The sequence below is a fragment of the Thamnophis elegans genome, chromosome 2, assembly GCF_009769535.1.
Source record: "Thamnophis elegans isolate rThaEle1 chromosome 2, rThaEle1.pri, whole genome shotgun sequence".
Lineage (NCBI taxonomy): Eukaryota > Metazoa > Chordata > Lepidosauria > Squamata > Colubridae > Thamnophis > Thamnophis elegans.
The window spans coordinates 122,714,202-122,727,471 of NC_045542.1; the positions used below are offsets into that span (position 1 = coordinate 122,714,202).

At 40.3% G+C, this 13,270-nt stretch overlaps 1 protein-coding gene across 1 annotated transcript in view; it reads left to right on the top strand.

Moving 5' to 3' along the window:
- SRGAP3 (SLIT-ROBO Rho GTPase activating protein 3) overlaps positions 1 to 13,270 on the top strand; it is a 215,084-nt gene that overhangs the window by 108,831 nt on the left and 92,983 nt on the right. The window contains exon 3 of the mRNA XM_032211842.1: positions 1,404 to 1,566. Coding sequence (XP_032067733.1) covers positions 1,404 to 1,566 — 163 coding nt within the window. The remainder of the gene's footprint in view (positions 1 to 1,403; positions 1,567 to 13,270) is intronic.

The window sequence follows — 13,270 nt, forward strand, 5'->3', positions numbered from 1 at the left end:
AGAACCTGGCTATCCCGTCAGGCCTGGGGCTAAAGATTGTAACCCGCCCGAATGGTATGAATGTTGCGTTTTAATCATGTACTGTCTTATATGTAAAAGTCTGTCCCCCCCCTTCCTTTTGATTGTGAGCCGCCCTGAGTCCCCCCAGGGAAAAGGGCGGCATACAAATAAATAAACTGATCTATAAACTATAAAGCAGGGGTGTCAAACTGGATTTCTTTGAGGGCCAGATCAGCATTGTAGTTCTCTGTGGGCTGGTTGGGGGGGTGGCAATGGGGGTGGAGGGGTTGGATGCCTCCTGCAACACCCTGCTGGCCAAAATGGGGCATGAGGGGATGCATGCAGGCCTCTGTGCCTCATTTTCACCTTCAATGGCCTCATACAGCACACTGCCAGCACTTTTCGGGCCTGTTTTTCAGCCTGTTTTTTTGGGGGTGCACGCAGGCCATTTTAGCTGCCAGAGGCACTGCAGGCCAGTCCTTTGATATTTCCAGGCCGGCTCCGTTTGCTTAACAACCATGTGATTTGCTTAACGTTTATTGTAAAAATAGTTGTAAAATTGGGTCAGGCCTCCTGGTTACCCACTTCGTGATAGCAATGACCTGCAACCAAAATTCCGAGCTCAGTTGTGGCTGCACATCAAGGACTACCTAGACTACAATAATATAAATTCCTCAGTCATTAGAACTTTGTATGCACATAGGAAGTGAATTGTGCTTGGAAAAAAATATGAGAGTTGCTTTCAAATAAGTGTCTATAACAGTGATGGCTAACCTTTTTCTAAAGGCGTGCCAAAATTGTGTGTGCGCATGCATGCCACCCATATGAGAATGCACATGACCCCCCCATCTGTGCATACATGCATGACCCTACTCATGAGCCCCTGCTCATGTGCTCCCCCACATGGGGGGGGGGGAGAGTTTTTGCCCTCCCCAGGCTCTGGAGGCTTTCCTGAAGGGCAAAAACGGTCTTCCCCGGCCCTCCAGAAGGCTGAAAATCAGCTGGCCAGCACGTGCATGCGCGCCAGAACTGAGGGCTGTGGTGCGCATGCTATAGGTTCACCATCATGGGTCTATAAGATTGGATTGCTACTGTGAAAGAGCACAATTATTGTTCAGTCCTAAATACCAACTTGATATTATTATTCTGTACTTTCTTTTTCAATTATGAATTGTAACATCATATTGGCTAATGATCTGTAGTAGGCTGAGGCAGCCATCCAGAAAAAAAGCACAATTCACAGAAAGGGTGAATTAAGGCTCTTCTGGCTCTTTTGGCAAACTTTGTGAAAGCAGAATATATTCCCCAAACATCCTGACTATTGAGATCAAAGAAAATGCCCTCATATGTGGACTGAGTTTTTCTAAAAAATCTTTTTTCACCTTTCCTTCCCTTACTTATAGGAAGGACCAACACCTCCTTTCGCCTATGAACTGCTGGTATCTAGTGTTGACACAGACCCGAAGAGAGAGCAGAGACCATGCCACACTGAACGATATCTTCATGAATAATGTTATTGTCAGACTTTCCCAGATAAGTGAGGATGTTATTCGGCTGTTTAAAAAGGTAAATGCGTTGTTTACTGTAGCTTCTCTGGCAAAAGAAGGGTCATCCCTAAAACCAATTCAGTTTTGTGTTTGCATATCATCAGAGGTTGTATTCAGCCAATTCGGACCTGCCCACTCGCCCTGACTCTATGCCGTCCTATTTAGACACATTTTCAAGCCACACACATGCGTGCAAGCTGCGTGCGTACTCACATTTGCAAACCGGTAGGGAAAGTAAGTTAACACCACCCCTGCATATCATAGATATAGAAGAATAAGAATGAATGTTGATGGGACCTTTTCTCTGAAGGTTATGGGTGAGAATAGAAGGACTAAATGAGAATTGAACAAAATGATGCTGGGGGGAGAAGAAAGAAGCTTTGAAGGATGCATTGTCCACTCTTTGCCTACTAATAAGGAGATCTGCCTGGACATATCTTGTTCTATTAAAGGACTTCTGTTTCTCTTCGGAACTCTTAAAATGTATAACATTGGAACGATCTCCCCGTGGAGATTCGCACCCTCACCACCGTCCAGACCTTCCGCACAGCCCTCAAGATCTGGCTATCCCGTCAGGCCTGGGGATAAGACCCTAACCTCGCCCCACCCGAATGCTGAATGAATGTTGTGTTTTACTGGTTTATTTTTTTATTCACATTTTTCTTTTTTTCTTGTGTTCTGTCTTGCACTCCCTCCCTATTAATTGTAAGCCGCCCTGAGTCCCCTCAGGGAAAAGGGCGGCCTATAAATGTCAATAAACTAAACTAAACTAAACTAATTTCCCTAGCATTCACCTGTTTGCAGGTAGACAAGGATTTGCTGCTGTTGACATATAATAGAATGACAGAGTTGGAAGGGACCTTGGAGATCTTCTAGTCCAATCCCCTGCCTAGGCAGGAAACCCTATACTATTTCAGACAAATGTTTATCCACTCTCTTCTTAAAAACTTCCAGTGTTGGAGCATTCACAACTTCTGGAGGCAAGTTGTTCCACTGATTAATTGTTCTAACTGTCAGGACATTTCTATTGTAATAGTAGATTTACCATGGACAGTCAGAGCAACCAGCAGAGACGTGCTGAATCATATAAAATAAGACACATCATTAGAAGCCAAAATCACAAGACTATGTCTGATTTAGTTTGGCCCTGTTGTGCGTGTAAATTCATTGGAAAAGTCAATGATGCTAGGAATAGTTAGTGGAATGAGAAGAAGGGGCAAGCAAAGAACACACTGGCTTGATAACATCAAAACTGATACAAAGATGAACAACTGGAAGAAGCTGTCTTTGACAGGATAGCCTGTAGAGCACTTGCCTATAATGTCACCAAGAGTCGGACATGACTGAATGGTTAAAACAGCAACCAATTGTATAGAATTGGTTACTTTTGCAAGAGCATCAGAGTTGCCTGCATTTATCTGGGCAAGTTAAACCAAAAAGGTATGAGGATGAATGCAAGAGATCCTGTTCTGGCTGGGTATAAAATATGCAAAATGTCATGCTTTAGGCTGGCTAATACCCATTCCATTTATTTAGCTTTGTTAGGGGGCAGACAAGCTTATGGCAATCCTGAGAGGAAGATAATGCAGTGTTATATTAAATAGCTGACTTATATTAGGTCGATCTAGAGGAATGAAACTGAAGCAGCCCAGGCTCTTTCCTACATAAGCTGCTTGGTGTTGTGGCTGAATTTGTGCCTAACAGTGTGGGGGCTTTAACCCAAACTTTCTTTTGAATGGGAATTAAGAGGCAGCGCGGGAGTTGATGGCTTCCACAGACCTGAGTCAAAATATCAATTATTTGAGTGTGTGTGAGAGAGAGAGGGTGGGGGGGGGGTGGAGGTGCTAGATTTCCTTTTTTGTCTTGAGGCAGTAGGAATGTGATTGGGAGTTAGGAGATAACATCATTACTGGTAGTCCTCAACTTACAACCATTCATTTAGTGACCGTTTGACGTTATAATGGCTCTGAAAAAAGTGACTTATGATTCTTTATCACGCTTACAATCGTTGCAGCATCCCCATGGTGACATGATCAGAATTTAAAGGGTTGGCAACTGGCATGTATTTATTATGATGACTGCAGTGTTCTGGGTTCATGTCACTTCTGATGAGCAAAGTCAACTGCCGTGAGTCACTTAACAACTGTGGCAAGAAAGATGGTAAAATGGGGCTTAACAGTGATTCACTTAACAACTCTCATACTTAGTAACAGAAATGTTGAGTTCAATTGTGGCCAATTAGCCTTTGAGTTCTATGTAGCTCCCCCTCATCCCATTTCATGGAGGAGAGATTTATCCAATAAGTTTACTCTGCTCTGCTAACTCTGCTAAGTTTTCTCTGCTCTTATTGTTGAGTCTATTGCAGGTAACTTCTGAGTAAGGAGAGACCATGAGGACCACTGAAGGTTCTCTATGTGGACTTTTCTAGGCATCTGTTGGATAAAGACATTTGGATTTGCTTGGAGTTATGGAACTAATGAGAAGCTGTTGTGCCCAATGATCTGGGCAGAGTTTTAACCAATTAAGCTAAAAATCATGTTTTAGATCTTTCAAAAAATGATTTGAATACCATTGGTGGGAAATATTTCCTTGCGGGAATAGCAATAGCACTTAGACTTATATACCACTTCACAGTGCTTTACAGCCCTCTCTAAGTGGTTTAAAGACCCAACAATCTGGGTCCTCATTTTTGTGACCTCGGAAAGGATGGAAGGCGGAATCAAACTTGATTCTGGGAAGATTGGAACTGGCAAATTGCAGGCAGTCGGTAGGCAGCAGTAATAGCTTGCACTACTGCACTCTAATCACTGCACCTCCGCGGGCCATTAAAACAGTTCTGACTCCTTTACAGGAAGCAGTGGTTTGTCTGTTGTTAAGATGCAGTCACTGGATCTAACTGCCCTGAGGATTTCAAAAAGGGCCCTGGAGGAAATGAATTATTAATCATTTTTTGGGTCCTGTTATACTCCTGAGATGGCATCAATCTTCCTTGTAGATGATCTCTGGAGGCTTTGTGATGGAGATGGTATCTCCATCTAGAAATTCCTTTAACTTTTGGCAGCTTATCAATTATGCTATCCCTGATTAGTATAGGAGGATTGGAGTGAGGAGCACAGTTTTATGAAGATTCTCTTCCTTCTTCTGTGGCTGGTTTTTAGTTGTTGTTGGTAAAAGATCTAGGCTTAGGTCTGTGTTTTACAGAGTGCCTCAATGATGCCTCAAAAACCTGAGTCTGTCCCATTCCTATTTTTAACATTGGGTGAAGTCATCAGTACTGGTCAAGTATCATCAATATATTGATGATATTTATTGCATACCTCTCCCAAGTGACCCAAGCAATGCTGACAAGGTTATTTCTGAGTACCTGAAAGCATTGAGCTTTTAATGTAGGGAATAACAGAATTCAGCTCTACCCAGTGGCGGGATTCAATTTTTTTCACTACCGGTTCTGTGGGCGTGGCTTGGTGGGTGTGGCTTGGTGGGCATGGCTTGGTGTGCGTAGGAGGGGAAGGATACCTCAAAATCTCCATTCCATCCCTACCCGACTAACCTGCTTTCCAGCTCCGTTCTGTTCAGGACAACAAAAGAAGATCAGCTAGGAGGCAGCAGAGGCGGGGACAACCTATTTGCCGGTTCTCTGAACGACTCAAAATTTCCATCACTGGTTCTCCAGAACTGGTCAGAACTGGCTAAATACCACCTCTGGCTCTACCCCAAAAAGGCTTGAGTAGCTGTGGGTTTTGGAGACTCTTGGATCTGGACATTTTGCATTGTTAACTCTGAATGGGGCAGCATTTCCCCAGGCAGGGTTGTCCCAAAGATGCTTTTTTTCCCCAAAAAGCACTTGAACTTTCTTAGTTTTTCTTCAAAAATGTTTCACTTCTCATCCAAGAAAAGTCTTCAGTTTGAACTGCATTAGTTGTACTTGTTCCTGGATTAGGTAGCATTATTCAGGATCACTCATGCCTTAGTCACAATAGCTGCACACTCTTCTTGGGGGTATCCTTGAGAAGCATTCAGAAGCTGTAGCTAGTCAGGAATACAGAAGGGTATGCCATACACCACAACACTCCTCCATAATTGCACTGCCGTAAGTGCTGCATTAGTACCCCATAGGCTTCCAGTTGTACTTCAGTATGTTAGCTGCCACCTTTAAAGCCCTGCATGGAATAGGAAGAGGTTATTTATGAGCCCATCTGTCTCTGATGGTTGCTGCCTTTTCATCCACTTTGGCTTCTGTGGCACAATATCATTTAATGGGACCCAGGAGGTGTACCTTCTCATTCATTGTGCCCACCTTATGGAACAATCTCCCATATGAGATTAGATCAGGGGTAGGTTCCTTCTATAGAAGAGGTTCCACAAATCTACCGTGTCTCTTAGAACTGGTTCCAGTTCCCTCCTCCTGCCCGTCCGCACCACACTTGCCCCGCCCGCCGCTCATTGATTGGCTGGCTAACCAATCACCCTGCCCACCTCTAAGAGTCCTATCTAAACCTTAAAGTCTTAAAGCTGTCAAGTTTGAACACCTTTTCTAAAGGGTTAGGGGTGCAAGGGTTGTGTAACTTGCAGCTTTAAGACTTGCATGCTTCAAATGCCAGAGTTTCTAAGCCAACATTTGGTTTCTAAGCAAGAGCACTGCTAAGTGAGTTTCACCACATTTTACAAGTTGGCCACACCCACCCAGTCACATGACTGCCAAGCCACTCCCACTCGGTCACATGGCTGACAAGCCACTCCCATCTGGTCATATGGCTGGCAAGCCACTCCCACAAAGCAGGCCACACCTACAGAAGAGGTTGTAAAACATTTTGAAGCCCCACCACTGGATTAGATGACCCCAAATCTCATAGGTCTCAGAAGTCCATGAAGACTTGGCTTTTCCCTCAGCAATAGGATTGGAATGTTAGTGAAACTTGGTATGGATATCTTGTTTTATGTTGTCAGGTAGCTGTGAGATGTCTCAATCATTTTTGAACTGTTTTAAAACTGTTATAAATACATGCTGTGTTTTCATCTCTATTTTTGTTAGCTAGCTGAAGCTATATTTAAAATGCATGGCTAGATAAGTGCATTTATTTTGTGGCACTTTTATTTGATTAAATGTATAGGCATAATTATGGGTACCGTTTCAATAGCAATTCTTGGGAAAATAGTTTGCAATTGCAGATTTTCTGGTTTGTCGATTAGATCTGTATTAACAATATTTCCTCCACTAACTACACTGAAAAGCAAGTAACAGTAGGTCTGACTCCATCTGCAGCTTGCTGTATGTAACACCTGCTTTTAATCAGGCTGAAGCCATGGTATTCACTTTTTTATGTCCATCTGAGATTATGTTCTCTTGAGATATCAGTAGAGTTCACATGTCTCTGGAAATAATGAGTTAAAGCCACAGCTGAAGGCTTGGTTGTTGTTGGAATAAGCTCTTATTGGATAAATTTACCCAGGTATAAACAGTACCTTATACTGACAAACCTAGCTTTTCTTTCCCTTAATCAAGTTTACATCACTCCAAATCTTTGCTTCCCAATTACAGACACTCCTAATTCAGGGATGCCAAACTGGCAGTCGGTGGGTCAGATGTGTCACATGCAAGCCACGCCCACCCCAGGAAAAATATCAACAAAAGGTCACATGACAGCAATGTGATGTGGCAAGTTTGACACTCATGTCCTAGTTTAACAATTTGGGACAAGCAAACCAGTCAAGTGAAGTGGTTGCTAAGTGAAATCATGGTTGTGCTTATGATCTTACTTCAGCCTTCCTCTCCTTTATAGACACGCAAAGGTTTTAAATGCCAGGATTGTTTGCCAAGCTTTTTTTTCATCACCATCATAACTGCAAACACACACTAAATATTAAACAAGGATTGCCTATTTTTATTATATTTGGGTAGGGTTCAAAAAAAGAAAGCACATATCTGATATCATCAGGAGTGGTATTTACTTACCTTCCCTACTGGTTTGCAAGTGTGAGTGTGCACGCATGTGCTAAGCCTTCTGTACATGCGCTTTTGGCTAAAAAAGGGCCTAAATGGGATGCCATAGAGCCAGGGTGGATGGGCCTCCCATGATTTCCACTACCAGTTTGATTGAACTGGTCCAAACCAGTAGAATATCACCTCTGGACATAATGGCATTACTGCTTGACATTAAAATATCAGCAGGCCCTGCTGGTCAATGAGGGCAGGAATGATTTACCATCTTTCAAACCATAGGCAAACCAAAGTAGATACCTATGACAAAAAAGACTTGATTTTGTAAAAAAAAAAAGAGATAATTTTTATCAATTACTACATTCTAGGAACAATTAGGCTTTTTTAAAATTTGAAATTATACCCCATAGCTTTAATGATCTGTCCACTGTATTTTAAGCCAGGCTGATTAACCTGAACTAGCTTGATAAGAATGCTGCACACAAACAGGATTAGTATATCATGTGAAAATTGTAGGGGATGTAAGTCACCTGACACTTCAAATGATTGCCTGAATAAGGCCTCTGTCCCTGCTTCAGTTAATGGAAGATTATTTCTTGAAATACATTTTCCAGGATTTTATCCAATTTGCAGAGGCTGTGCTCAAGTCCGTTTTAATAATATGTGCTATGAAATGGTTGGCTCCTTAAAGATTAGAAACAGTCCTAATTGTTTTGCAGCTGTTTGAAATTTTCCCTGATGGTAAATTGGAGTAACATTTGGTTTCAAAAATGTCACTTTTAATTTCCTCCTTTGAGTTATTAACAGGTTGTGTCATCTAGTGAGGTATAAATGGTAATAGATGCTGAAATTTTCCATTGCAAATGGGGTATTTTCACTGTGTAAATAAAAACAGTTACCATAAACAGTGAAAGATATAAACAGTCTATAATTGAGTCATATAAGAATCGCTACTGGTTTTGTGATGGTATCATCATTTGCTTTGGTTCTTGGGAATACAACATGAATGCATTCTGTAAGATTTTTTTTAGGCGGGAACATATAATTTAAATTATGAGAACAGATTCAATATACTTCTCTTATGCAAAAGAGAATCTGGTTAGGGTTAGGGTTAGTGACTGTTAGAAATTGCAATGACACTGAAAAAAATAATCATTGTTGACCCTTAGACTGTTGTAGCTTCCCCATGTTCATGTGATCAAAATTTAGATGCTCGACAACTGGCTCATATTTATGATGGTTACAGTGTCCTGGGGGTCACCTTTTGTGACCTAACAAGCAAAGTCAATGGGGAAGTAATGAAATATGATCCAGTTGCCAAGTATCTAAATTTTGATCACATGACCATGAGGATGCTGCAATGGTCATAAGTGTGAAAACCGGTCATAAGTCATTTGAAAGGTCACCAAATGAATGGTTGTAAATCAATGACTACCTGTATTTTAATTGAGATGTGCAATGAATGGATTGTAGACTAGAAAAGAGAATCATTCACACTATTGTTAATACTAAACTAAATGAAAAGGATGTAGAAACTACAGAATGGCCTAAATGCTAATAGCAAAATCATGGTATTGTATAAGGCTTTGTTGTGAACCAAAGCTTAATGGCAGAAATCTGAAATTACTTGAGAAATGTCTGTTCCAGCCTAATTTTAATAGCTGTATGGCAGAAATACAATGAAATAAGACTTTAAGGTGATTCCCTCCCCCTCTTGTTTAAAAATAAATCAAGTATAATTAAATATATTGAGTAAGTAAGGACATAAAATTGCCTTTGTCAGCCTTTGGGTAATGGTTACTGCTTGTCTCTTACGTTGCTTGTGTGTTACAGATGGAAAAGACATCCAATCACCCAAAGTTACGAATCTTGTGATAAGGGCTTGGGAACATGTGATAATTCTTGTCTTGTCCTTATCATGGCAGCTGGTTAATTGATAGCCCCTAGCTCTTCTCATTAGCACTGGTATAACAATATAGAACAATCATTTCCCGATTCCTGTGGTTTTACAAAAGAGGAAGGATGTAACATATAAGAAAGGTTTATAGAATATAATTAGATAGAACTTTCAACCCATACTTCCAGAGATTAAATGATGGAGTGCAATCTAACGAAGTGTGATCTTGTAGGGATTAATACTTTCAGTAGGGGTAAAATGAGCTGTAAATTTTCCATTAATATTTCTGGTACAAAGTACTTCTAGCAAAAATCTTGAAAAGATTTATTCAAGTAAAATATGGATGACTCATAGGGAAAAATGGTTCATTTAGTTCTGACAAAGAGCTGTGAAATATTGGCCTGTACTAGAATTGAAATGGAAAAAGGCTGGTCACATAACAAGAAGAAATAGATGACAGGTGAACCAAGGCAGTCATAGAATGGATCCCAAGTGATAAAAAGTGTCCATGAAAGAGATCTTAAACAAGATGGATTGATGACATCAGCAAGTATTGCAGTTCCAATTGGCAAAAGAAAGCTCAGGACCGAATTGATTGAAAACATGCAGAAGAGGTCTTTATCCTGCAGTGGACAGAAAATGAATGTATGCAAGATGACGATGATAATGATTTTATCTTTAATTTGGGCAGTTGTTCCTGACCTTGAGAATCCATGTTTTATTTCAGGGAGCCTTAACTGAGTTGGACTGATGTTTGGAATTTTGAGGGGAGATTATATGCTTTTGCAAAAATGGGATCATATAAAGCCGAAGCCATTTTTGGAATTAAAAAAGCTTGAATACTTTTTTGCATACATTCACATGCAGATGTACACTCAAAGGAAATATAAAAAGTAAGGCGGGGACAGGGAATTTGATAAGCATAGTTGAGTTTCTCATGGAAACTGTTGAGAACTATATCCATTTTAATTCATATAATCCATTATTTATATTATTTAAACAGTCATATTTTGTTTGTTTCTGAAAGTAGTCCAATTAATAATCTATTTTTTATTTACTCAATTTATACGGCTGCCCATCCCACACTGGTAACTCTCAACGATGTATTAAAACTCTAACAATTAAAAACAGCAACCTATTAAGCCTAAGCTAAATGACACCTGCCAATCATGAAATGACATCAACAATAGTGTTTGCTTAAACTACTGAGGAGCAGCCAGGTCATCATCACCATCGCCACCATCAATTAAATTTAAATTACATTTACAGGTGAAACTCAAAAAATTAGAACATCGTGCAAAAGTTCATTTATTTCAGTAATGCAACTTAAAAGGTGAAACTAATATATGAGCTAAGACTCATTACATGCAAAGCAAGATAGTTCAAGCCGTGATTTGAACCATGCATGCTTATACTTTTCAGAGGTCCAATATTGTTCTATGTACAATCCTTGTTTTATTGATTGCATGTAATATTCTAATTTTCTGAGATGGTGGATTTGGAGTTTTCATGAGCTGTACGCCATAATCATCACAATTATGACAAATCATGGCTTGAACTATCTTGCTTTGCATGTAATGAGCCTTATCTCACATATTAGTTTCACCTTTTAAGTTGCATTACTGAAATAAATGAACTTTTGCACGATGTTCTAATTTTTCAAGTTTCACCTGTATATGCTGCTTGACTCCCAGGGTCTTCAGTGTCTTATGAAAGGCTGCCAGAATAGGGCTATCTGGATATTTAGGAGAATTCTGTTCCATGAGGCAGGCACTGCCACAGATAAGGTATGTCTCCAGGTCCAACAAGGTGATATTGTTGACTAAAGGGGCCCTGGAGCATGACCTTTCTGCTAGATCTGGTGGGTTGAGTAGAAATAATAGGGGGGGAAAAGATTAGCTATTCCTTGGATAATTCCATAATTGACCATAACTCTGAGAAATACTTCAGCTCTTGTTACGTAACAAAAATATTTTTCTCCCTTCTTCACAATCAGAGTTCTGTTCCTGGTAGAATTTCCTGGCTTGCTTTCCTTCAGCAGCCATAAAGCGCAACTTGTTTTATGATATCATAACACTATTTTTGCTAGAGATACCCGTCTCTTAATAGTACTGTGATTGCATTATGTTACTGTTCTGAGTGGAATAACATCCTGTGTAAACGCATGGGTCAAACCAGAACTGCATACTGTAGTAGTTAAGAAGTTCTACTGGTTGACTTTGGATTTATGATTCAGGTCTGGGGTTTTATTATTATTATTTGGCATTCAGGATTGGGTTGCTGATGGGTCAGAAGGCTTCATCTTTCAAAAGCTGGGGCATTTGTTATGAAAACTTTTGCCTGAAAGACATGATTTATTTTCAGGCTTAGGGCTTTTCATTAGTTACCCTGAGCTGGTATACTGAAACAGCATTTTCTTTTCTTTTGATGGTGTGGCTCAGGGAGGTATAAACCTGTCTCTCAACTTCTTTATATTGTTTAGAAGTGACACTGATTTCCTTGTTGCAATGGTCATGTAAAACTAACATGACAAAGGGCACTTGTCCTCCAGTGCTTGTGGTTTGTTGCTACATAAAACTCAAGTCCTCCCTAGCGCAAGTAGTAAATTTTCTTAGGAAAGGTTTATGGCAAGAGTACATTTGAGAACTAAACACTGGAAGTTACAAACTAGGAAAAATCTTGGATCTTTGCAATGAAAATATTTCTGTACCACAATTGCTGCCTTTCTCTTCCTAACATCATCCTTTTATAGAAAAACAAAAAGGCCCTGAAAAATTATTTGCAAAGAAACTGTCATACTCACGGTCAAACAAGGTGTCCTTCGACTGATGGTGTTTTCATATTTTATTTATGTATTTGTTTATTTAGATTACAGGATGCTCAACTCCTCAATTACTCTGGGGGGCTTACTTAAAAAAATAGATTAAAAATTAAACTCAGTAAAATAGGAAAAATACCAAAACCAAATCAAAATAGATCATTTCCAAATAAAACAAAACAAAGGGGAAGAAGGGTGGGTGGGGTTTTTTGTATGTACCACAATAACTCTGTCTTTGAGTCCTCAAGAAGAATAACTAGGTTTTTTGATAATTTCCTAAATGTCTTAAGGAGGGGAGCCGTGGTGGAATTCAAATAATTTAACAACCGGTTCTCTGCCCTAATTATTTCTTCCAACAACCGGTTCACCAAACTGCTCAGAAAGTTAACAACCAGTTCTCCCGAAGTGGTGTGAACTGGCTGAATTCCACCACTGGGTGGGAGCCACATAAATTCCAGAGGGTAGAAATCACAACAGAGAGTGCATACTTTCTGCATCCTGAAAGATGACATTCTTTAATCAATGGGAGTACATCCAGTCTCCTAGACCAAACTGGATGGGCAGAGACCACTGGAGATAAGTGGTCCTTCCAAATAGCCTGCCCCATGAAGGGCTTTAAAGCGCATGGCACACTGAAATGGTCAACCAGTGAAAAATTAGCAAGCTTATATGTGCCTAATACAGTGCATCCCTCATTGCTGTTCTGCTGTGTTCTTGACTAGCTGTAACTTCTGATTGGCCTTCAAAGCAGCCTCATGAAGAGTGCATTACAGTAGTTCAAATGTGAGACAAAACAGGGCATGAATGAATTCCTGGAGATCTTCCCAGTCCAGGAACCCCCGCAACTGGCACACCAGATGCCCTTGTGCAAAACACTCTGCTCACAGCTTCCACCTGCTTTATGAGAGTCTAAAAGGACTCCCAGATTGTGATAAGTCTGAAACAGGCGCAACCCTTCTGAGAGTCAACAATTGAATTTCTCCAGATCTGGTAGAGCCTAAAACACAACATATTTACGGAGAAATATATTGTGTGCTTCTCTCAATTTTAAGTTGCCCTAGCTTACTTGC